The 25,933-nt window shown below is 39.4% G+C and overlaps 1 protein-coding gene across 1 annotated transcript in view; it reads right to left on the minus strand.

Annotated features, from left to right (window-relative positions):
- Positions 1-25,933, minus strand: part of LOC136880894 (uncharacterized) — a 598,330-nt gene that overhangs the window by 20,178 nt on the left and 552,219 nt on the right. Inside the window, exons 2-3 of the mRNA XM_068229167.1 lie at positions 20,555-21,769; positions 15,375-15,803 (exon numbers count right to left, since the gene is read on the minus strand). Coding sequence (XP_068085268.1) covers positions 15,375-15,803; positions 20,555-21,769 — 1,644 coding nt within the window. The remainder of the gene's footprint in view (positions 1-15,374; positions 15,804-20,554; positions 21,770-25,933) is intronic.

Consider the following 25,933-nt stretch of genomic DNA (forward strand, 5'->3'; position numbering starts at 1 on the left):
ATTACCTCGTAGTCTGCGCACTAATTTCTATGCAAGTTACGAGTGAGAATCCTTGTCCAATAGTTAAGTCATGTTCGTGCTGTAGACTCTCCTCACTTAGTCACGACCAGTTGGGAGTGTGAATGATCACGACAGTGTAGAACTAGTTTAATCAGAGTGACCAGCGGTCGTGTTTCACAATGATTACCTCTTAATTAACAACAGGCTGCACATTTCAAACACCGCTACATTTAGTCTCTGCTAATGTTGTTCCATAATAATACTCCAAAATTCTCCCGGGTCTCATTCGAAGTGACGGAAGACTTAATGCGCGATTTCACTTCAGTAGATGGTTAACCCAATGGCTTTACGGTAGTTATTGAAGACGTATCGTTGAATGCAGTTATTTGTTATATTTGATATTATGAATATTGCAATGAACAACATTGGATTTGCATATGAGACTCCTATCTTGAACTGAACTCTTAGAATTACGATGCACTTTTGACCACTGACAATTTAAAGGAAAGATAATTCGTGATATATCTCGAGGGCTAACGCGTCCTGAACTCCCTTTGTCTCATGAACAAAATAGTGAAAACAAGTGTTAGGATATGACAAGTTTTGGAAACAACTCTGAATATCGCGCGTTAATAGTTTGTTTTTTGTAAAATAAAAGTTTTGTGTAGCCGAGTTTCAGGTGGATAAGGATGGTTTTCTATTTCAACTTCAGGATAGTCCGGAGATACCTTTCTCAAGGTGATCGTGGTGGTGGTGGTGGTGGTAATTGTTTTCAGAGGAAGTAAAACTATGCAACGATCCTCTATATATCACTAATCAGACCAATCTCGATAATTTCAGCCACTTAAATGCGGCCAATATCCATTATTCGGGAGATAGTTGATTTTAGCACCAATGTCGGCAACCCTGAAGATTGTTTTCCGTGGTTTCCAATTTTCACTCCGGGAAAATGCTAGGCTGTACCTTAAATAACGCCAAGGCCGCTATCCTTCTCACTCCTACCCCTTTCCTGACCCATCATCGCCATAAGACCTATCTGTGGCGGTGTGACGTAAAAAAATCTAATCAGAGAGAAAATTATGGAAGGGATCCGGCACTTCGAAAAACGAAGTTATCTGCCAAAGAAAGACAAGGGCCACGGCTGGCGTGAAAATGAAAGACTCCCTAAGCCTCGAATGCTGTTATACCGTCGGCGTCGTAAAGGAACAAGAGTTCACCAAGGGATGTCGGATAGGATAGATGAAAGTTAGGAGCCTAGCACAAGCAAGTGGAAGCAATGCCAGGACTCAGCCAAGGACCCCGTGGTGACTAACCCACGCTCCGAAGTTAAGAGCCCTTGGGCAGGGAATACTGTGGGTGTTATTCTACCGCTCACAACCACAGGGGGTCCTTTTCCAAAGCCACGACCGCTTCCTTTCAATTTATATCTCGTACAAATCCATCTACAGTAAACCCACAGACAACACCCTCACACAGCGGTACATGTAGCTCACCGCCGGTGGGGTGTACCATTAAAAGCAGCTACAGAACTCGCGAACTAAACATGTTCTCTGACACTCCCGGCGCTAAAAAGCATACGCTGAGAAAGAAAAAAAAAAAGGAAAAAGAAAAAAAAAGGTGGATTGAGCAAGATTTACTGTTAATCTATGACTGGATAAGACAGTTTCTGCAACTAAGCGTGATTTTTAAATCTAAAAATCTAATTTTAATGGATATTTGAAACTAACCCCATGGCACTACAGTCCTGAAGAGCCTTGGCCTACCAAACGACCTCCGTTTAGCCCGAAAGCCTGCAGATTACGAGGGGTCGTGTGGTCAGCACGACGAATCCTCTCAGCCGTTATTCTTGGCTTTCTAGACCGATAGAAACATTTGCCAAAGAATATTAGAACTACAGGAAGGAGTACAGACTTTATTAAATACAGCACCATTTCAAATTTTGTTACTTTTGGATAAGGAAGATTTTTATCTCAGCACCTCACTTAAATCCAATCATATGCGTATGTATGCAAGGTGATTATGCAGAAAATGAAGTTTTCTACATTCTTAAACAATTCAGAACTGATGGCATCTCCAAAACCCGTAAAAGTAGTCAGTGCAATGTAAAGCCAATAACATTATTAATATTGCACCCATAAGCGAATTTGCCTAATTTAATTCACAATTAAGATTGAATATTTCGCATATGAGATACTACAGTGAGGCTGTGAAACTAGCAGTCACAAAGGAACTTTCTGGCGCCAGCCTGACGGCGAGGAGAATCCATGAAACTCTTCTCTAAGCACGACCAACTTGTAAACCATCCTTAGGGTTCCTTCCAATAAATTTTATGACACCGCCTAGGAGCGGCGACTTGCTGTTCGTTCTCACGAGAAAAGCACGCGTTGAAGCCTGACCTACTTAGCTAGGACAATAGGGGACAACGACAATAACCGCCAATCCTTGGGAGGAAATGGAAGCACCACGTTTGGATGGGCGCGAAAGTCTCAGCGAATCAGAAAATTCTAAATTTGAATGAACTGTCACAGCGGGAAATCTACAGTCAGTATCTCGCGATCTGGAGCCCGGTGTGGTAGTGGAAAACAGTGTCCTGATTTCTTTATAATATTTGGTGAATTATCAGTGCCCATCTGTGGTAAATTAGTGCCTAATTGATAAAATTTAACTTCACACGGAGGAGTAATAGGACCCGGAAGGAGGAGCTGTCATGGCGGGATAGAGCCATCCACCGGAAGAAAATAACACCAGAGACGCGCGCCGTCGTGTGGATTATCCTGTGATCATTTCCCGCGGCGCATTATCACATGTGAGTCGGACAAAATTTAGGAAGTTTTGCATATGAATTTTGAAAACTATAACCTACGGATGTACGAGAAAGCGCTCCCGAGGACTAGATCATTACGCCACATCCCTTCCACGGAACTATTTTCCAGGTGGTGGGAGGAATCTTTACAAGAACCAGCGACCAGAGGGTCGAATTCTCAGTTGTTTTGAGTATTCTCAGTCGTTCTCAGTGTCTTCAGAGTTCTCAGTTGTTTTGTTGAGTCTTGGCAGTGATTCTGTAAGTCTCAGTGTTTATGAATTCTCAGTTGTTGGCTTGAGTATTGACAGTGTGTCTTGACTAATTCGCAGTGATTCTGTAATAATCTCAGTGTATCTACGTTTGACAGAGTGACAGAGTGTGTCAGCTAATTTTATCAGTTAGATTTGCTTTTGGCTGGTAAGAAAGCGATTAGACACTTGTAGGCACTTTAGAAAGCCTTGTATTATTTACTTGGGAGAGTAGCATTTTCAGAAAATGAACACTTTAACAGACTTTTACTGTAAATGCAGGGAGAGTAGGCAAGAGCTACACTTTCAACTTAAATGAACTCACATTACTAGTCGAGAGGAACAAGTCCATGTTTTCAGCATATTTACATAAAAACATTTCTAACCAACTGGTAGTTTCACATGTGTTATCAGCATAAAGTTTCCTCCACAACATAAACTGTATTTTAGCTTGCTTCTACCATTCTATAAACTGTTTTGGCAAGCGAGATATTTACGGGCAGAAACTAGTAAAGACAGACAGGGAAGAGAGTGGCTTTTCTTCAATGAAGGCCGCAGTAGTCAACCTTGAGGAAACAGTTATGTCCCGTGGGGTTAATGTTCTGTAAGCTGGCAAGGTAAACAAAGCCGAGAGAGGCGAGCAGACCAACAGGTGATTTCCAGGTAGATAGCGAGGCGACCGTCCAGCTTCACGGCAGGAGTCTGCAGTGGCATCTTCTAACTTTCACTGGAGTGAGAGAAATGAGTGTGTTTTGTGCTAATATAAACGTGTGTCACGGCATGGCAAGAATGTGTCAAATTTGCGTGTGTAAAAATCTGGAATACCACATCAGCTTGAAGATGGAATTCTAATTTCCAACATGACCGGGGCCGGAGGGTGAGCCGACCTGCCTCCACCACACAGGTATGAGCATCATTAAATAATGTAAATAAATATGTAGGACCGTGGCAAATCGATGATCAATGTAGTTTAGAGTACTAGGTAGGGTTGTAAATAATTCACAGTTTTATAATACTGCTAATAATAATAATAATAATAATAATAATAATAATAATAATAATATTTATGTTGCACTTTCAGATAGGCTTATTTGTGCACTGTGTTTAGGTAGATGTTTGTTTGCGTGTTTTTATGGTTATTTCTGTAGTATGTCATTTTGACAGATAGGCAGCTATGATATTTGATCTACGAGTGTAATGCCGTTTTATTATTATTATTCAGCATGTTTTTAGATCGTTGGTTTTTTCTGTGAGTCATAAATTGTTGGAATTTTGATGTTGTAGACGCCGCCGCGATGTTTTCAATGTTTATTTCACTATTTTTGCGCATTCAGTTTGTTTTGTGTCGCGGAATCATCCTTCAGATGACCGGTTTTGATGGTACTGATCCCGCGTATTTTTGCGACGATTTTGGGTAGACGCGAGTATTTAGTTCTGTGTAGTTGCGGTTACGCATGTTTCAACATCTGTGTTTTGAGAGGCAATCTCGTCATTTTTTTTTTTAGAAACAGTGAGCGCCATTGATGAGTCAGCTCTGAGATTTTTGTGATATGTTAAGCAGTGAATGATCGAGAGATCGAGCTAGAGGATTAATATCCCTGATGATCTACGTTGATGATGGAAATATGATATTTGGACCATGTCTTGAATTGTCGTAAGAAGCCTTAAGGTGCACGACAGATACTTTTGCTCGCCGGATACGAGCGAGGCTGATTGTGAGAATAATGAATAATAATGACGTCGAGAATTAATGAGTAAATAGAATTGTGAAATGAAGAATTTAACCACGAGTGTTAAATGTGTTACGACATGGGTTATGATAGTAGGCAGAAGCCTGTATTTGTTTAAATAATTCCAGGGAAAGTAGATGCTCGGCAAATAATGCTAGCCAGTGTACAATGTGAACAGAGCGACGAGTCAATGTGTTTTGAATAATTATGTAGAGTCACGGATGACGTGAAATAACAGTAATTTGTCCATCAAGGTTAAATAGTATCATGTCCAGACATTTATCGTCTGAGGTGAGAGATTGCCGTCAAATTCGCAATATTTTGCTACTCGCAGCGGGGTATATTTTTCTGGAGACTCCGAGTTCATTTTTGCGCATTCCATCCTTATTAATTTCCAGTAGGCCGCGATGGTGGGATCTAGTTTTGCTTAATTGTTTTCCTTTCTGATTGTATTTTCTTACCGTTTATTTGTAGGACTTAAGCGTATGTGAATTATTTATATTTGATTTGTTGTAAATAGATAGGAATAGTTAGGCTAGTTTGTTTTGATCCCTGTATTTTCTTTGTCGGAGCAGTGTTTCTCCGTTAATTAATGTAATGTTGTTAATAAGATTTCAGATGTTAGGTTTATGAATCATCGATTATGTCACGGTCGAAACAATAGTAGTGGTATGCTCATACCAGGCATTTAAGTCATTACCAAACTTTCCTTTTTAAAATCCACTACATTTTTATTTTGAAATGAAGCGATCTTTAAATAAACCAATTGTATAAAACTGCCGCAATGAATGGTAAACAAGATAGTGTCTGCCTCCATCTAGTGGTGGTACCACAAAATCTATGAGTTGATAATGAAATGCAGTTAGCGGCAAAGTCAATAGAAATTTTATTGTACAAGGATCGCTATCATTCGATAATGTTAACATCAGGCACTTGGCCTAATTTTTGGTTTAGTCTTAAGAAGTCCAGTCTATCACAGACATGCAAATGAAGTTTAAAATTTAGATGAGTGGTTGGATACACTCAGAGTGATGTTTCGATAATTAACTTTGTTTAACCATAGGTGTTTGAACAAGACAATGGTTATGTCGGAAATGAAGTGTGATGTTCATGGCTGTTCTGTTTTCTTCGAATTATTCTTTATGTGATACACTTGCTTAGTGCAGTCCATGATTATTTAAATTTGGGTATTTTACCAAATGACCTACATGTGATAAACGTTTGATAACTCCTATGAGTCAGTGGTTTGATGGCATAACAATTTAATTTACTTTATTGTGATTCAACTACTTTAAATTTATTTTGAGAGATAGTTTCTCCGTAATGTAATTCTGTATTTCAAGAAGGTGGTCTTCCTGACCAGAGTTTTAAACTGAGTCATGTTATTTAACTTGAAGACAGTGTCATGATAGTCTGGTATATTTTAATTAAGGTGTTTGACTTTCAGTCAGTTATTTAGGCAGATTATGATTGTTTTGTAAGGCAGATCCTCAATCTTAATTTTATTAGTCTCATTTATTTATTTCATCTTGTTTACATTTTTCACTAGTTCAGTTTACGTTTTTTTTTTTGCATTTTGCATTTTATTTAATAAATCAGTCCTTTATTTTAAATTTTAATTCAGTCTTGGGTACCGTCATTTTAGTTAGTTTACCCCTTTCTTTTCATTTCCTCACTCCTTGATCAGCGGGTGGCCTCTCCGGGGATAACGGACGGGCACGACTGAGAAAGAAGAGTCTACATGCAGCGGTGAGTATGATTTACATGTCATTTATTACAGGAGCAGCCGGCGCACAGAAGAAAGAAGAGATCACCGCAGTTCTCGCCTTGAAAAGGGCACAATACTGATAATTATCAATATGATTATCATTTGTGCACACACCGAAGTTTCACATTAAATGTTATTCACAAAGCCAGTTTGAATTGTCACCCACACGACATTCCCCATGTTCCCCAAACGCAGAGATTTCCGTCATAGACTATCCGTTCCTATTCGAAGGTTGTCAACCTTCTACGAGCTACTTCTGTTTCTGCGCAACTTATTGAATCTCCCAGTATATCTGAATAAATAGATCTGCCATTATCATATTTAGTAATATTTCGAACTATTGAATATCCAATGGCCCCAAACAGCGTCCTGCAAGACGCTGATGAAAGTAGTAATATTGGCAATCCCCTATATACATACAAACACATATCTTAGTACCTCTCCTATAAGACCAATGCCTGGCTAGCAAGTGCCAGACCTAGAATTATCAGTGCGAAAGTAGAGCCAAACCACGCTGTGCAAAGTGAGGTATCTACCTGCACCTCTCCAAGGAAACCGACTATTTTAAGCTATTACACACACGTATGTGATGTGGAAAACATTAAATGAAACTTCTGATGAATCTCATATATACAAATTGCTCATATTGTGTGGAAAAGTACAACCTGTCAATGGTATAATTTACAGTCATTATTTGGTATTCTATTCCGAAGGAAATTGTTACGAGACGTTTAGAATATATTTAAAGTTAAAAACTTCATGATTGTTCCGTATTGAATAGAGAAATAAGAAGATGTACAACCAACTAGTTTAAGCCGTTATAAATTTATCTATGAATCGAACAGAATATCTTCATAGTCTACACTTATGTCTGGCCCGGCCCCATGGCTAGTATGCTGACCGGTCCAGGGGATCCCGGGTTCGATTCTAGGCCACGCCGGGGATTTTAACCTCCAATGGTTAATTCTGGTGACTCAGGGCCTGGGTTTGTGTGCAGTCTTCATATGTAGATTTCACCATAATAGGGCCCCATCCTCACAGACACGCAGGTCACCTGTACGGCGTCAGCTCGGAAGACCTGTACTAGGCCTCTTCGGAGGGCATACGCCATTATTATCCCAATGTCTGTATAATAAGCTAGCTAGTATTCTCGATTTGAGAGAGAATTGTCTAGAACTTACAAGAGTATGAACAGGTAGCTTGACCTTGATGATGACAGGAAAACATGAAGTCACTAGACTAGTGGTAGTTCCCAAAGGTACAGCTCTACCTTTTTTTTTTCAAGTATAGCATAGATAGTTGGAGTAGTACTCGAAACTAGTTCAAACTTATGAGGAACCCTACGTTTGTTTAATGGAACTTCATCATATATTAAACATGATATTGCTCTCGTATTACCATAAACTAAGTTACAAGTGCAACTACATTCTCCATGTGAATAATGCCAGTTTTAAATTGAGAGTCCGATATGTACTCCGGCACTGAGCTCTATATCTTAAGAATTTATATACAACATAGACTAGTCATTTATCTCAACGTAATTAAAAAATTAATTCTAGAAAACTGAAAATGTAAAACTAAATACTTCAAAAAATGACCGTATAGCTGTAGGAATCATTTTGAAGTTCATAAATTTCTCTTACACCTGCGAGCAGCTTAAATGCACACATTTATACGGGAATGCTATGCTGGTTGTATACGTCGCAGGCGATAGCAATTGTATTAGCTTTTCGTTTCGACGGAAGTGAAGAGTGAAGTAAAGAGTGTACGAAAAAGGACGTAACATGGCTTCCATCTCACTTGGTTTGTTTGTGGGAAATAATTAACCAAACTTAAGTATTTCTTTGTAAGTAAGCAAGCAAGCAAGCAAGCAAGCGAGTGGCCCCTCAGCTTACTAGACTAAGGATCAAGATCGGAGAACGGTTCATTATGCCTTGTGTTCACCGTGCAACTGTGAGTACTACAGTTCAGTTCTTTTGAGTTTCGACTTGATATTCCAGCGCTGCCTTTTGGCGAAAGCTAAGTGACTTAACAACCCGCCAATCATAGGCAGCCGATCACTCCGATAGAGCGCGTTAGACTAATTCCGGATGCCAGTGTTGTCTATTTGTTTACTGAAACCACGTGCTATCAGCTGTGTGTTGCATTGTGCTCAATTCTTTCCGCACCGAGCTCCATAACTGCAGTCTCTTAGGTGCGGCCAGTATCTAGTATTTGGGAGACAGTGGGTTCAAACCCCCACTCTCGGCAGCCCTGAAGATGGTTTTCTGTGGTTTCCCATTTTCACACCACGCAAATGCTGGGGTTGTACCTTAGAGCCACGGCCGCTTCCTTCCCACTCCTAGCCTCTTTCTCTCCCATCGTCGCCATAAAACTTATCAGTGCCGGTGCGACGTAAAGCAACTTGTAAAAAAAATAGAAGTTCTTTCCGCGGTCTTTGTCAGTTCACTAGGTCACTCTTGAAAAAGCACCAATACTGACGGCTAGAAATATTGAGTTGATTGAGTGGTTGAAGGAGCTCATTATTTCGGTTCGCGATAAAGGGCGAACTCACGCACCTAGTGAAACAAAAAGCCCTAGTACCCAGTTTACCAGTTTACGCGGTGGATGAAATAGCTAGGAGAGTGAAATCTCAATAGACGATGGCAGTGCCGATAGTGACTCGGAAATGAGTAGTGTATCCCCTTTGTAGGAATTTTTTCCTTCCTTAGGAGAAATTGAATCTACCAGCAACGCGAACTCTTCTAGATAGCGAGTAGAAATTTAATTTCAATTTCTCGCGTTTCGTCTGTTGCTGCAAGTATGCAAGAGTAAGAAGGAAGCTGAAGCTTGAGAAGGCTGGTCTATTGAACATTTCATTTTTTTCTTATGGCGACGATGGGACAGGGAAGGGCTAGGAGTGGGAAGGAAGCGGCCGTGGCCTTAAGTAAGGTACAGCCCCAGCATTTGCCTGGTGTGAAAATGGGAAACCACGGAAAACCATTTTCAGGGCTGCCGACAGTGGAGTTCGAACCTACTATCTCCCGAATACTGGATACTGACCGCACTTAAGCTCGGTAAACATTTCATTACCAACTAAGTAGCCTTTTCTGTGTAGGCCATATTTCCTGCACGCAAGTGCACATAAAACCACCATATTCAATCCAAATAACTGTAAATTCCAGTTTACCTAATATGATTTTTAAAAGTCAATTCGATACATCGTAACTATTTTTACTAATGATACTCTATATCAATGAAGCTGTAGTGGGCCCGCTGTCTCGTTTAGTTTATTTTGCTAATTTTTCAGATAGGCTATTTATCCATTTTAGGTCAACTCAAGTACGTATCAGTGGGTTTTCAGATTTCGTGTCTGTTCCACCATCACGGCAAAACGGCTGGACAGATCTCGACCAAACTTCATATTTAGAGTATACTTATCCAGGAGCAGGTTTTGATGTGCATATATAATTTAAAAATAACGGAAAAGACTGAGGTTAATAGGGAGATCAAACGATTTATTTGATATTTTCTCATACACTTTGCTGCAAAATCTGTAGATTATACGTGAAACGTCGCTTCATTTAAAATACTTTATTACATAATTTCGCTTACTCTTCGAATGACGGAGAGAATTACTATTTTCTGCGGGTTTGGTTCTCTCCGTTGGATGACAGACATCTTCGCAGACCACATACCGGTTACTATGGCAACGTCTCTGGCTGCTTGCCAGCACGGAAGTAGCGTAATGACATTTTCGTCATCAATCCTGTAAACTGGTGGTTGGTTGTTAGTTGGGTAGGAGGCGAGAGAGAAGACAAGCTGCCATTCTGCGGGATATTTGCGGAATACCGTTGGAGCTTACAATCGTCTTCGAATAGCTTTAAGGGTGCCTGACAATATTTCAAGAGAATCGCAGAGTGTAGCCCATTATTTCACACCGTAATGTGTTTTCTGGCATTTGCTACAGTTTTCAGTGTATTTCTATTCTAGTTCCGTTTTCTGCTTTAATTTCTTGCCTCTGTCTTGCCTCTTTAGGCTTACATAATAACAGCTAAGTCGTCATACCTGATTACCTAAGAATCACTGCGCCTAAAATGTTCCTGTTACCGCTTTCTTAAATCGATAACTCAAAAACAATTCAGTGAGGAGCATTTCATTTTCCAGTACATCCACTTGATATTAACGAATTTGTCCTATCCGTCTGTCCTCAGTTATTATTCTATCTCCAATTAATGTCGTCTTTCTCAACTGTCTTACTTTTTTCCTTAATTTCTCAGTATACGAGTGCTAATCCTGAAACCTGAATACTTTACTTTGAGGAAACATTCCAAGATGGTCAAATGTGTAACTTATTTGACCCCGAAAAATGTCGAAATATGGAGGCAATTTTAATGACTGTGCAGACGTTCGTTTCGGGGTAATTGGTGGCTAAACAGTAAGTCGAATCACAAAAAAGACTGCACAATCGACGCTCAATTTGGAGAGATCCTGTAACTTTTTGTCGTATCTCGTTGTTCGTGCTCTTACTCGCACTAAACACTACAGGTCTAGGATTATACGGGAAGCTGTGGAAATACGTCAAAATCTTAACTATTTCAGCAGGGACACTGGCTATGAAATAATACATGGTTGCCAGCGATTAAGGATTGCAAGCCATTAAGTTCTTTTCCCTCTCCTTTCACTATTGTTATTCATTTTCAGTGTTTGCCAAATTCGTACTCGCCTCGTCACGAGATGGTTCACAGTGCATACAGGGAGCCATCTAGTGACGGACAAGAGTACCACTTACTATAGACCAACAATAAAGTCATCTCTGTACAGATCATGAAAGCCTTGGGAGTGCTGGAAGGTACAGGCATCCGCTATTCGTAACCTTGGCACTTAATGGGGGTAGAGTGGTTAGCTTTACGCCCGAAGACCAACAATAAAGCATTCTTAAATTCAAAACGTTGTTATTACAGAAGTATTGCTCGTGAAGAGATTAGAGTTTATTCTGAAGCCGCGGAAAAAAGTTCACTGCGAAACGTAAAGTGTTTTACATTGTTTTCTGACAAGGTAAAAGCTTATTATCATATCTACAAAAAGCTATTATTACCTAGGTTATGTCATCATTGATTGTGCAAAATTTGTATCACCAGTACATTCCACGGAAAGTATGTTTTTGGTGGTTACACTAAGACGTGTATTTCATACACATCACCCTTTAGTTGGCCAGTTTCATTTATAAATGGAAGGAATGTAGGTTATCAAGTTCCTATTGTTTAAACAGAAAGTGCAACTGAGCAACCATCCTCTATTAGAACTAAGCAGAGGGAAAATTAGAAGAGGTTCGACAACTCTACGAATGAAGGTATCGACCAAAGAAAGACAAAGGATACAGAGCATTAAAATTAAGAGACTACCTACGCCTCAAATGCTCTAATACCGCTGGGGCCGGGAAAGAATAAGAGTTGACCAAGAGAGGTCGGATATGAAAGACGAAGGCGAGGGGCCCGACACAAATTGAAGCAATGCCAGGCTCAGCTAAAGCACCTGTGGTCGCCAACCCCTGCTCCTAAAATGAGAGCCCCTGGGTCCCGTTTTATTTCACCTTTTATGACAGGCTTTGGATACCGCAAATGCATTCTACCGACCCACCCACAGTGGGGAAGTAACATAATAATAAATTATTATTATTATTATTATTATTATTATTATTATTATTATTATTATTATTATTATATTAACTTTTACACTCACTGTGATGGTTCACCGATCAGGAGACGGACTGTTAAGTTCTCTAGACCTCTACTGCTGTGATAGGAGGGTTCTCGCCATGCGGCAGGTGTTCAGAATGACAGACTTCAGCATTTGTACAAGTACAAAGGCGATGTCCAGATTAAAACTACTGGGCAATTCGGAAAGAAAACTTATCGAAGAAATACCAGAAAACGATTGAAGTAGTCCAATGACATAATAATCTATCTATAGGCTATAAATAATATCGTAACGACCGTGTGTCTGTACATTGACTATTCGGCGAAATTTTCATTCAGTTGTCCGTTTCAGGTGTAATTATGACCATCTACATATTTTTTAGCTTTGGTGACCGTTGGTCTGACATCTTATAACTTGAAAACTACTGGATATATTTCCACCAAACTTCATATATAGAATCCACCTGTCATTGGGTAATTTTTAGAACAAATATTGTTTCTAAATCTCTGAATTGACTGGGGGTTTATACGAAACCGAAACCTTGATATTGCACTCCCACAAAATATACAAAACCAAGCTTTATGGAAATCTACCTGCCTTAATGGAAATCAATTTCTAAAACTTCTTTTTAATGTGCATCATTTCGATACAAGGATTAATAAGAGAGAGAGATCATTAACGGACCGTTTTTCTGTCTAACTTCGTGCGACTTTTTTTCTTTTTCTCAAGCTTTTCTGTCGATTTGTCTGTTCATCCGTTTGTTGAGTTCTTTTAACTGGGAAACTGCTGTATATATTTCTACTAAACTTTATGTCCGTCCTTGGGTAGGTATTAGGGTCAATAAGATTTTTAAATCCCGGATTACTTTGGGGATTTATTGTTAGTCGAAACAGTGATTTTACTCTCCCACAACTTATACATGACTAATCTTAATGGAGAACTGCCAGACTAAAGGGAAATACACTTCTAAAATGTTTTTTTCTCATGTGCACGTTTTCTACAGAGGGAAAACAGAGTTATCATTAATGGACTGTTTTATAAGCTGTCATGTAATTTCAAGTTAGGTTAAATAGTTTAACTTAAGAGCCATTTTACTCTGTTCGATAGAACAGGTAAGGGAGGTTATCGTCAACGATTAGTTTCATGATTCTTCAGCCACAGTGCCACTCCCGGTTTCAGATGAACAACAATATGTAACTGAGAAACAGGGAGAATTACGCACAACTTCGGACCAGGAACTGTATCGTTCAATAAACTCTGATCTTCCCCATTCTGTCCCCACTTTGCTCAGCTTTATCGTACTTCACGTTACCGCAACGTGCTTTCGTACATGAGTATCAGTTAAACATGCCGTATTAGTTTGAATACAGGCATGTAACTTCACATAAATTCATTAAGGAATCGTGAAATCGATTACTAATTCCCGTGCGAAAAACGGGTACATATGGCAATAATAATAATAATAATAATAATAATAATAATAATAATACCACGAAAAGCAAATAGTATGAAACAATGTATTTCTCTATAATTTCTACATTTTTTCTCCAACCTGTCTCTTTTCCTTCTCCTGTGGTAGACTATTTTTATTTATTTATTTATTTATTTATTTATTTATTTATTTATTTATTTATTTATTTATTTATTAGTAATTAGATACAGGTCCGAACTACATTTTACACTTGACTATGTAACTATGTAAAATATTGACAGTAAGAGAACAAAATTTAACTAAGAGGGGACTTAATTTTAAACAAATTCTTTAGAAAATAAGTAAAAGAAAAAAGGGAAAAAACCAGATGTAATCTTGTCCATGTCATTATTCGTCTGGCCGAGTTATCAACGGGGAATCGAGAGCTTATTCTTGTAGAATAAATTTAAGTTTGTTTTGAAGAGAAGATACGGAATGAAGATTTCAGTTTTTTGCTGTTATATTTGCTGTTATGGGAAGGCCATAATATGGAGCATAGATGCAGTGTTAGACGCATACGAAGAACATGGAATAGTGGTCTATTTCGGATCATAAGCCGGCTTAAAAGCCGAAAGATTAAATAATCATAGGATCGTTCTCTCTGGGAAGGTTCTCTTTGAAATGTACCATTTAAATAATAAGAACTAACACCGTATTTAGAAATGCATAAAAAATCTTTGGAATGAGCTGGAATCACCGAACTTGCACTCGCCACGTAGTACAGGCTTTGCTCAACAGATCGCAGTGGTCGTTATGTTGCATATTGATAATTATCGCGGATTGGCGTCTTATCTTTGAGGTTACAGCGACCATCCACACTGGGAAGCGAGTGTCGTGAAAAATGTAGAAAAACGACCTTTTGATACATTTATCTTTCGGATTTTACGAAAATATACACTACTGGAAGGGTATTTCGAAAAAGAAGGTGGCCATAATACCTGCTGTAGTTTAGTGAAGAGGATTGTTTCTACACTAAAATATGGGGTACTTTTATATATTTTCAAGATGTTTCAAAAATTATAACTCAAACTTCACTAGATATGTCAATGGTTCTTTTTCGTAAGTTGTATGTCAACACATAAGCAAAAAAAACATTTGCACACCAATTCGAATATATGACAAGGAGTTCATTAACTGATTTTCGCTGGTGGTCTTTAACTTCTGTTAGGTACTGTCGTAGGGTTTGATGATGATAATTGTGATGATTGTTGTTTAAATGGGCCTAACAGCTAGGTTATCGTCCCCTAATGGTACGAGGTGCAACGAAATTAAAACTTAAACTTCAAAATTTATCCACCGACTAGAATCTAAACGAATAATGAAATAAATTGTTGTCAAACATAAACAATTAGTGGATCCAATTCACAATGCCTTCATTACTGGGATTATGCTTATTACTCAAAGGGTCCAAAATTCATGTCACCGGTCCCTCATAATGGTACTAATCACTGGTAAAGCAGAACCATGGCGTTCCCCCTGCAGTGGTACTAAACACACGGAACGTAGACTCAGTGTTTCTTGCATGGTGGTACTAATCACAGGTAATGTATACCCATGGTATGGCACACACAATAGTAGAGTTTTGTTTAGTGTGGATAAAATGATGGGTTTGGTAGGTATAACAAAATGTTGATGACGCTCCTGCTTTAGAAGTAATTGAAGACAGAGGACCTACCTTATTTTCATCGTCAGTCTCTGTACTAGTAGACAGCGAGCCAGGCTGCTGCTGTTGTTGTTGTTGCAGCCCAGCTAGTAGGCTGAAAGGTCCCGAGTTGACTGTGTGTGATACCGTGAATGTACCCCGTCGCAGACTTCGGCGAGTGTTTCGGGCAGGTGTTATTTTGGCGATGGGAGCGAACACCCCGTGCTGGGCCCGACACTGGAAATAGCGAGTTCCTCTCACCGACCCGTCATTGAGTCCTGCGGGCTCGTCCAATTCGACCCCGCACCACACACCCGGCTCCCCATGGAGTGGGCCCAGGTACCGCAATACTCCCACCTTGGCCTGGCCCACACATACTTTCTGGCCCAGGTGCAGAGAAGACGAGTGATCCTCATTCATCTCTGGGGTAGATGTCTCCTTTGGCTTCCACAAGTCGAGTTCCTGCAATACACAATACATGTCACAGACCACTCCAATAATTTTCCTATAACCTAGTAACAGGTCGGTGTGGTGATATTTCGCTAGAGATATTAAGCGAAATTCTTTTAAAGGTTGTACTTTGGCATTTTCATTTATCACATTCTATTAACTAATTTTTAAGGTATTTTCAAGGGGAAACGTGCACGAAAATTCTTGATTTTCCAAATTCTCTGCAACCTGGACAGTCAGAATCATGAAACTTTGCACACTGATTTGAAGTACATTGGTATTAGCTGTAAACAATCAGTTAATTTAGATAAAATATTTTTGAAAAAAAGATTTCTTAAAAATTTACATTTTTGTCATATTGATGTACCTTTTCCTCAGCAACGCCGAGGTCCTGGAGCTTGTATTTTTTAAAAAGTGACTTATAAGAATTTGATGATTTAATTGTTGCATGCATTTTTAATTCAATGCTTATTCAAATTTTTTAAATAAATTAAATTTCTAATTTGAAAACTTCACAAACATTATATACATTACATTCGTAAGTCCATAAAATGACATTTTGTAATTTCCTTGCAGAAAAATGTGTGGAAGTATTTAGGTTACCTATCCAACTTAGAGATTGATACCTTCAGTAGCTCCAGAGAAAGGTACATTTGTCACGGAAAAGGAAGTCTAGGCAATTGGAAAGGATTCAATTTCACAACATGAAACCTCGCACTGTACGTTTCAAATCAAAATTTCTGCGGTGATCGCCGTGGTTGACCAACAGGAAATGACGCTTCACAGCCTTCTTCAATACTCCTAAATGTGATACCATCAACTGCTTGTCAAAACAGACTTAAAGAGTTCAGTGAAGATGAAAAGCAATGCATGAATAAATGGGGCGTTAAACCAGACGCGCATGTGTTAGGAATTTCGTGCAATTAGGTACTGAATGTTCAACTAAATCCGTTTGGGACTAGATTTCTTACATAATAAGCTAGCAATTTCAGCAACAAAAAATCTTTAAGGTTTGAAGGATTTCGTTCACGTGTCCCCTTAAAGAGAGATAAAATATGAGATGTACGCAAAGAGCGAAATTTATATATATAAAAAAAAGCTGTATAAATCGCTCGTGGGCTACAATAGTGGCAGAAATAAAAAAAAGTTCTGAAATAAATGAATAAAGTTTCTGACTGACCTCAGACAATGACATTCTTCTGCAGCACTGGCACAACATACAATGTGTCACTATTGATTAACATAATACACTCCGCGACTGCAGAGCTCCAGATGCAAACAGAGGCGCCAGTAATGCAGGTAATGTAAAAAACGAAGCAGAGAATGCAACAGCGGCACTTATGCCATTTGTTGGTGGAATATATTGAACTGTAAAATATACCGGTGTTGCTGCCGGAAGGTAGAGAAATATTCAATCCTGGAGAGTGCATTAACTCCAAATTCGTACTTTTTGAGTCCTGCCACTATTGCACAAGCGAAATGTGAAGCAGACTTGTTTTTCAAAAATGTCTTATTCTTCTCGAAACTCAAACCGAGGAGTTAGTGCCGTCCCAAAACATCCGAGTCTCAAAACATCCGAATTCCAAAGTATAGTTCAACAAACCAGTTTGCTACCTAGACGAGTCTCAAAATATCCGAATTTCCAATGGTGGTACTCCTTCAGAACATCCTGCAAATATACAGTATTACAAGTATATAGTAATACAAAAAGGAGCGTAAAGGATCATTGTTAGCACAAGATGGGACTACGTGCACTCTTCTAACAATGGTACCTCAATTTCAGGTGTGCCTGACGTATAGCCTCTCACAAACACATACGACAGGGGTCAATAGAGCCACGGACGCCATGAACCCGCGCAAAGTTAGACTTAGTCCAATTGTTTAAAATGCAACTATTGCTTTGTCAGATATGGACAAACGTGACAATTTACAAATTTTACTATGATTCGTCAGAATGTTGCCACAGGTTTTAGTCCATTTTGATGATGTAAGACGAGATTATTGAAAAATCGATGTCTCCATTTTCCTCATAGCTCTTGATTCTTTCGTCTAAAATGCAGTATTTCTTTCTTCTCTTCGACCCTTCGAGATTCATATCCGTACTGGCTGTTTGAAAATCAGATGTTCCAGATTCTTTTTTTGCAAACAAGGTACCAACTCCTTGAAGTGGGGTTGAGGTACTTTTATCAGACGGTTGAACTTAGAATACCATCCTTCAACGACATTGTTTGTTCAGTGTCGTTTTCAATGACAATTCCACAGCTCAAGTGGCATTTGTAGGTAGTCCAGCCACTGGTCATCGGAGAAGTCGAAAAAAATGTTTCAAATAACGTGAAAAATAAATTCACCCTCAACGTAAGAAAGTACGACACCCAACTAGTAAGCTTAGGAACTTTGTTTCAAGACCCTGTCACTTGTGCAGCTGCCTGAACTTCTTGGAATTTTTGGGACTCATAGCTTATTTATCTTGGCTGCATATTTCTTGCGGATACTTCGAGACTTATCTGCCAATTTCAAGTTAGGATATTTTGAGACTGCACCAGTGCACCTTGAACTGCGCGTAAAATGCTGTTGTCTGTTAAGATGAGACACCCAAAATTTTCCCACGCAGCTCTGGAATGTGCCGGGTGGTTAAAATTAAACTTTCCCTACTTAATCGTCTGCATGTGGGAAACGAGCCATATCCTGAACAGGAAGATCAAAATGAACATTGCCAAGGACACGAAGAGAAGCAATGAATAAGAAGTTCCAATAAAACACCCAGTCCCTGGTTTTTGTGATAGCGTCCGTCACGGTACAAAAGCGTACTCGAAATGGTTGTGTTCGGGACAGTATGAAAGCGTAGGGCAGTCTCCTGCATGGCTGCACGAAGCATCTCCATGGGTATGTGAACCTTTCAATTCTCCCTGTCCGGAGTGGGTTGTTAAGTAAGGAAAGTTTAACTGTAAACACCCGACACTTGGGATTGAACCCAAGATTGCAGATGTTTGAAAAATATTTCAATGAACACAATTATGAAAGGCGTAACAGTCAATTTATATACGTATGGATGTAGGAAGTGTGTGTCCAGGTTTATTTTACATTCTGTGAATAAATCTTGAGGAAGAAAAAGTATCTATGCTATGAAAACCATTAAGTTTAGAAGGACAATAAAGAAGAAGAGGACCAACAAGATAAGCAGAAGGGGAATAAATGTGGACGGAATTTTCAAAATTTCCTCTCCACAAACTTCACACTGGAAGGAAGATCGAATTGCTGCTGCTCTTAGCAATGAAAAATATCGTTCTGAGTCCTGTAGTTTTATATTACTTTCCTGCTCACACTACCAAACCTTGCCATCCTGAAGTACCTAACTTAAAATATAATCTTAGTGAAATGATAACTAAAGCACTATTTTAACAAGAAATGATTACCAAAGAACAAAAAAAAAAAAAAAAAAAAAAATTAACACTACGCGCCAACAGCCACGCTCTTCTGTAATAGATCAAAGCAAGCCTGTCGAATAAGTAAACATGACAGCCATCTCGAATCTGCTGAATAGCAGTCCACCTGTCCAATTCTCCTAAAAATTTAACGAAGGGAAATGGCATTTCACGGTACAGGGACATGGCTCCTGCAAGACCTAGACTATTAATCCGTAAATATTTTAGGCATGAACTTTGAAAATGTGTCCTCTAAGGATAGACCCTCCATTGACAGGTTTTCCTAGCGCGGTTACGGCGCGTAATTGCAAGGCCCGCTTTTCTGCACTTCACATTCCATAATTTTGGATCTTTCGCGCCAACTGGAGTGATGCGCACCAAGTACGCGTCTAGAGTGCGACAAGCTATCTTCTCGGGACGCAATATGGTCGAAGCCCTCGGGGTTAAAATCCAGCGCCATCTTCGCAACTGAGATACTGCAACTGCGTAGTACATGGCCATACCATCTCAAGCGAATTTTCCGCATTTTATCAGTAACTGGAACCACTTAAAATGTCGTTCTGACGTCCTGAAAGGAATCTCTCATACGGCTACACCTTAATCAGTAGCTGTCTGTTGCAGTCTACAAATATTCATAATCCCTGTCATGCATCCTCCATTTGCAAGAAATTTTCAACAGATCTGAAGTTTCTTTGAAGCGAGAACTTTTATAAGCTTTAAGCTATGGGTACACCATTAAATAAAGTATATGCCAAAATGGATTGCAAGAATGTTGAAAGAAAATATGCTATCTTCTACCGCTAAGCTGTTATCTTGACATTTATCGAGAAAAATGTTTGTCATTGATAATACAAAGTTCCAGATATAGTCATGTGTGTACATCATAAATAACTATATAATTCTTTCCACTTCGACTATAGAAGGTATGCTTTTATTACATTCTTTCTAGGGAAGCTAGTCTGTTTTTAATCATATGTTTTGGTTGCTATAGACGACGGGCCTCCTAGAGAAGCAGGTAACAAAGATGGTTTAAAATCAATAATGTCTGTTTCATACAAACAAACCAATACGGAAACTGCTCGTATTCACCGATAATAACTTATGTAAAATTCAAGGTCATTTTTTTAAAAGTTAACTTTTGTTACATGGAATGTGGAAGTGGAAAGATATACGCAACTCATGACGTAAGGGGAATTGACCAATAAAGGGAACATTGTGCCAAATCATCCTCGACTGATATCTCACTTATGGCATAATTATAATCCAAGTCTAGAACAGAGTTTAGGGATCTCAATGGCTCGAAAATGCTTACTTATCTAATTATATGCATGTATTACTTACCTCAATTGGACTGTTTATTGTACTAGGTGTTCTCGGTCGTTGGGTTGTCACTTGTTTGACACCCTTCGGATTCGGCGACTCATTTTCACTGAAGAGAATTAAATTTCTAGGTCGTTTTTGTGTCTCATGTGGCGAAATTAAAACTCTACGAGGTTTCATACAAGAATACCTCTGAGGCGTGCCCCACGTGTGTATTTCTGAAGTCCGTTGTTCATTGTGGGAAGAAAGATCTGCAATATTATACGAGGCATTGTTTATTTTTGCATCATCACTTGTACTGTTGTATCCCGATTTCGTTGGCCGGTACACGCGAGATAATACACAAGATTCGTTTGCATTATTTGGTTCACACTGACCAGATAGAGACTCTATGACGGGAATTTGGTGACCAGCAACCGAGTCACCAGTCACAGAGTCATCATTAGCGTCCAACTCGGCTTTGTGACCATGTTGGACGCCATAAGTTATATTATGTGCTTGCAATATTGTGTTTGGTGTGCTAGACACGGAAGAATCACTTCCAGGTATTACTGTTGTATCACTGGGAACACTTTTTGATTTTGGTGTGCGAGACACGATAGAATCATTTCGAAGTATTACCGTTGTATCACTGGGAACACTTTTTGATTTTGGTGTGCGAGACACGATAGAATCATTTCCAAGTATTACCGTTGTATCACTGGGAACACTTTTCGATTTTGGTGTGCGAGACACGGCAGAATTACTTCCAATTATTACTGTTGTATCGCTGGGTACACTTTGACCAGAGTGTAATGTGAAACCAGTCCCTCCAATGCCACAGGCTATGATCGTAGAATCACACTGATCAGCGTCACACGAATCATTCGCAGATGCTCGCCCATGGAGTACAGACCGATCAGCAATTTCGTAAGTGATATTGTAACTGGGTTGGCTAAGGACTACGGTAGTGTTCGAAGAACCCTGAGTACTCTGCTGGGGGTTTTGTTGCACACTCTCATTGTTGTCTGATGCAACTGTAAACGTTCTATTTTCAATGTCGAATTTACTCTCAGGTTCGGGGAGTTTCTGCTGACAAGAACCATCTCTGCTTGCGTCGACTTCTCGATGTTTGGCGTTTCTGGAACTTTGAATCTTTGCAGGGATCCTCAGGCCCGTTCGTGACGTTGGTAATTCCCTTTGAGATGTAACTCCTGGCCTGATCGAGAACACAGGAATGCGGCTTTGGCCCGACGACTGAAACAAACAAAATTACATATTTAGAATGCTACAACGTTAAACTAATAAGTTGAGTTAACATCTTGATAAATGTATTTTTGGAGCGGAAGAATCTATGAGTTACAAAGAATGTCCTATGAAATGCAAAGAAAAACTGTACAATCAGTATTATGCACCAACACGGTTATACACTAAAGAAGATACAGACATTTACAGAAGGACAAAAGAGCAATATCCATGCTGTAGCAATGAGGTTTCTCGGAAGCATGGTGGATAAAACAAGGAGAGAGTATTTAGAATGAAGTCAGGAATGCTATAGGAGTGCAAATAATTCAAAACATGATAGATTTAACCGAACTAAGATGGCTGATGATTCCAGAAGCGACTACAAAATAGAACCTTAACTGAGAAGATAGGATAGATGCCCAGAAAGGGCTGCAAAACCTCAGCTGTGGCGAGTATTTATGAGTTACAGAGATGCACATGGAGTCCTCGAAGGTGAGTGGCGGGGAGACAGGCGTATATGGAGAGTCCTGATACACCACCCAACTCAGAATAAACCTGGAAATGGGATTTGAAGATGTAAATTAAAATGTTAACATGAAACAGAATGGCATGTTTTAAAAATATTTTGTCACATATCAGCTGCGATATTCTACTAATTTTACGTTTGATGAAGTTTCCTTCCACTTTCATAACGAAATGCTTATATACATAGGTCTACTGCCACCTGTCTTTCCGATTCTAATCCCAACGTAAAAAAAAAGTTTATGACAGTTCAATTCAACACAAGATGTTCAGTGAAAAGTGGAGATCCCCGCAGGACCTTCCTGTAATAAATTAACTGTGTTAATGTAATTGTGTGCGTGATCTAGGCTACGTTTACGCCAATGCTTTGAAACTTATTTCTACATTAAGAAAATAATACTACAGTGTAATAATGACATCACAAAAGAGTACTTACGGTAAGCTTTTGCGTTTATGAATATGCCGTATTTTTTTTGGAAATAAATATTTTGCAATCAGACGATAAAATTTCTAAGTGCGTTTAACATCATAGTTTTTTCCCTTCCATTTTATGAGTAATTATCTGTGGCATTCGTCACTGACATGTTATGTTGATGAAATGAGCATTACGTTTGGTAATAAACTGTTCATTCCATTCTATTCCTGACCCAGTCAAATGACTGGAAACAGGCTGTGGATTTTCATTTTCAATAAACAGTTTGGCAATTAGAAACGCGCATAGGAACAATTTCCCAGCAATTCGAAGCTATTAACCTCAATTGTTCACCGAGGCGAAGTAAATCAAATCAAAATAACTATTTGCAAATGGAGTGTACTGGGCGAGTTGGCCGTGCAGTTAGGGTCGCGCAGCTATGAGCTTGCATCCGGAAGATAGTGTGTTTGAACCCCACTGACGGCAGCCCTAAATATGGCTTCCCGTGGTTTCCCATTTTCACATCAGGTGAATGCTGGGGATGTACCTCAATTAAAGGCACGGTCTCTTCCTTCCCACTCCTAAGCCTTACGTATCCCAATGTCACCATAAGACCTATCTGTGTCCGTGCGACGTAAAGCAAATAGTAAAGCCAAACCCCATGGCACTACAGCTCTTTACGGGCCTTGGCCTACCCAGCGACCGCTGCTCAGCCCGAAGGCATGCAGATAATGAGGTGTCGTGTGGTCAGCACGACGAATCCTCTGGGCCGTTATTCTTGGCTTCCTAGACCAGGGCCGCTATCTCACCGTCAGATAGCTTCTCAGTTCGAATCATGTAGGCTGAGTGGACCTCGAACCTGCCTTCAGATCCAGGTAAAAATCCCTAACCTGGCCGGGATTTGAACCCGGGGCCTCCGGGTAAGAGGCTGGCACACTACCCCTACACCACGAGGCCGGCACGTAAATCGTAAAAAAAAAATGAGGTGCCTACCTCGGTGGCAAATGATTCACAAAAATAGATTATTGTCGCTAAAATTTAAATTTAAAAGGAAAAGAATAATATTTCCTAAAATACAGTACTATACAATTTACACCAACAATTTTTCTATTAAACACACAGCTCCTCCTTAATAAATTTATCTTATGTACAAAATTCTATTCATATCTTCGGTACTTACACAATCATCTCGTTGCCACTGTATTTCTTCCCTACAGGCAGTCCCCTACTTCCCCTGTTCAATCTCCATACTAGGTGTATGATAAGTTTTTCCGGTTTTTGTGGTATTGAAAACGCGTAAATTTCAAGGGAAATGTATTTTTTAAAATTCGAAATACTGGCCATCGGCTTCTACACTCTTCGCTCATTTTTCAGGTAAGTTATAAATATCATGCCATAAAAACTGCTTCTCTTTTGCGGCAAACCATTCGTCGAGCCATTTTCCAACTTCCTCAAAATTGCTGAAGTGCTACTCCGCGAGAGCGTGCCCCCTTGTTGCGAAGAGGCGCCAGGTCGGGGAAGTACGGCGGGTGCGGAAGCACGTCGCATCCAAGCGATTTCAAGGTGTCTCACTGGTTTTGCAGTGTGAGACGCCGCATTGTCGTGTAACAAAATTACTTTGCCATATCTTCTGGCCCATTCCGATCGTCTTTCGATCAATGCATGATTTAAATTAATCATTTGTTGGCGATAGCGTTGTGGATTAACGGTTTCGCCGGACTTCATGAGTTCAAAATATCATGTGGTCTACCAGAGCGCGCATTATCTCACACTGAAATCACCACGTTGAAATTGTAGAAACCAAGTCTCACATGCTCTAATCGTTGAAGCGTGTTCACCATATGTTTCTATGGGCAAACGATGACTTCCCACAGCCTTTTCCTTTCGATTAAATAAGAAAAGCAATGCATTCCGCAAAATGTTATTTTTCAGGCACAAACGTCGATATGATCACTGAACGATACAACGCAGACGCTAGTGTTTGCCTGACTTGGGTGTGATGGTAGGTTGTCAGACGAACAAATTGACGTATGTGTCAAATTCATACGCTGCGTACCGTTCACGGGCGCCATCTTTTAGTAAAATCGGGAAAGACGTATGCATACACCTGGTAGACAAGTGGATGGAATTACTTTATTCGCACACATTATTTGTATACAATAGCACAGGTCGAATGCCCTGTATTTCATTTCTTCTCTCTGTTGCTGTTTATTTTTTCTACAAAATCTGTACGGATTTTGGAAAAGGCCCAGACACTTACCCTAGAAAACTGATCCTCTCCTTCACGCCCTTTCCAATGAATGAAAATTTACTGCTAACATCCTGTCTAATTTTAGACTTGAGGTTAGCCCTGCCGATATAATTATTTTACAACTTAAGTTTCTCACGGACCCCCCCTCTCCCCATGCTTCCTCTCCTGTGTAGGCTCTATATAATATTGTAAGTCTAATTTTCTCCCTTCTCTTACTTAAGGGGAGTATCTAAGGCCTATCCTGGTAATGTTAAATTGAACATATTTACATCCCGGTTTCTCTGGGACTGTCCAAGCTAACAAAGAAATTTTGACAGGATACAGATTCATATCAAATATTTACTGATCTACTATTTTGGTTCTACCTTTATTACAAATCAAGATATGGCATTTTTAAATCAAGTTCTTAATTTTTAATGTTATTTTTTAAAAATATTTATGATCAAACTATGTGTGGTACCTCTACGATTGTAGATCCATATAAAAACAATAGCGCTGTGCATGAGAGGTAAAAATTTCAGAGCTCTACCTCAAGTCGTTTCTGAGAAAAGGGAACAAAAAGTATGTAGTTTTTCACAAATCACACTTGAAACAAGTGTAATTTCATTTACAAAACGAGGCTACTACCGTGTATCTTACTACATACAGTATATACAAGATAGGAAGTGTGAAGATAAAGTTGGAATTCAAGAGGACGAATTGGGCCAAGTATTCATTTATAGGAAGGGGAGTTAGGGATTGGAATAACTTGCCAACGGAGATGTTCAATAAATTTCCAATTTCTTTGAAATCATTTAAGAAAAGGCTAGGAAAACAGAAGATAGGGAATCTACCACCTGGGCGACTGCCCTAAATGCAGATCAGTATTGATGGATTGATTGATTGATTGATTGATATAGCAACCAATGTAGCCAACTTATGCAGCAGGATGTTTACTATAAATCAACATAAATCACTGCCTTATAGAGCAAATAGTTCCCGAGATATCTTG

Source organism: Anabrus simplex, chromosome 9, assembly GCF_040414725.1.
Source record: "Anabrus simplex isolate iqAnaSimp1 chromosome 9, ASM4041472v1, whole genome shotgun sequence".
Classification (NCBI taxonomy): domain Eukaryota; kingdom Metazoa; phylum Arthropoda; class Insecta; order Orthoptera; family Tettigoniidae; genus Anabrus; species Anabrus simplex.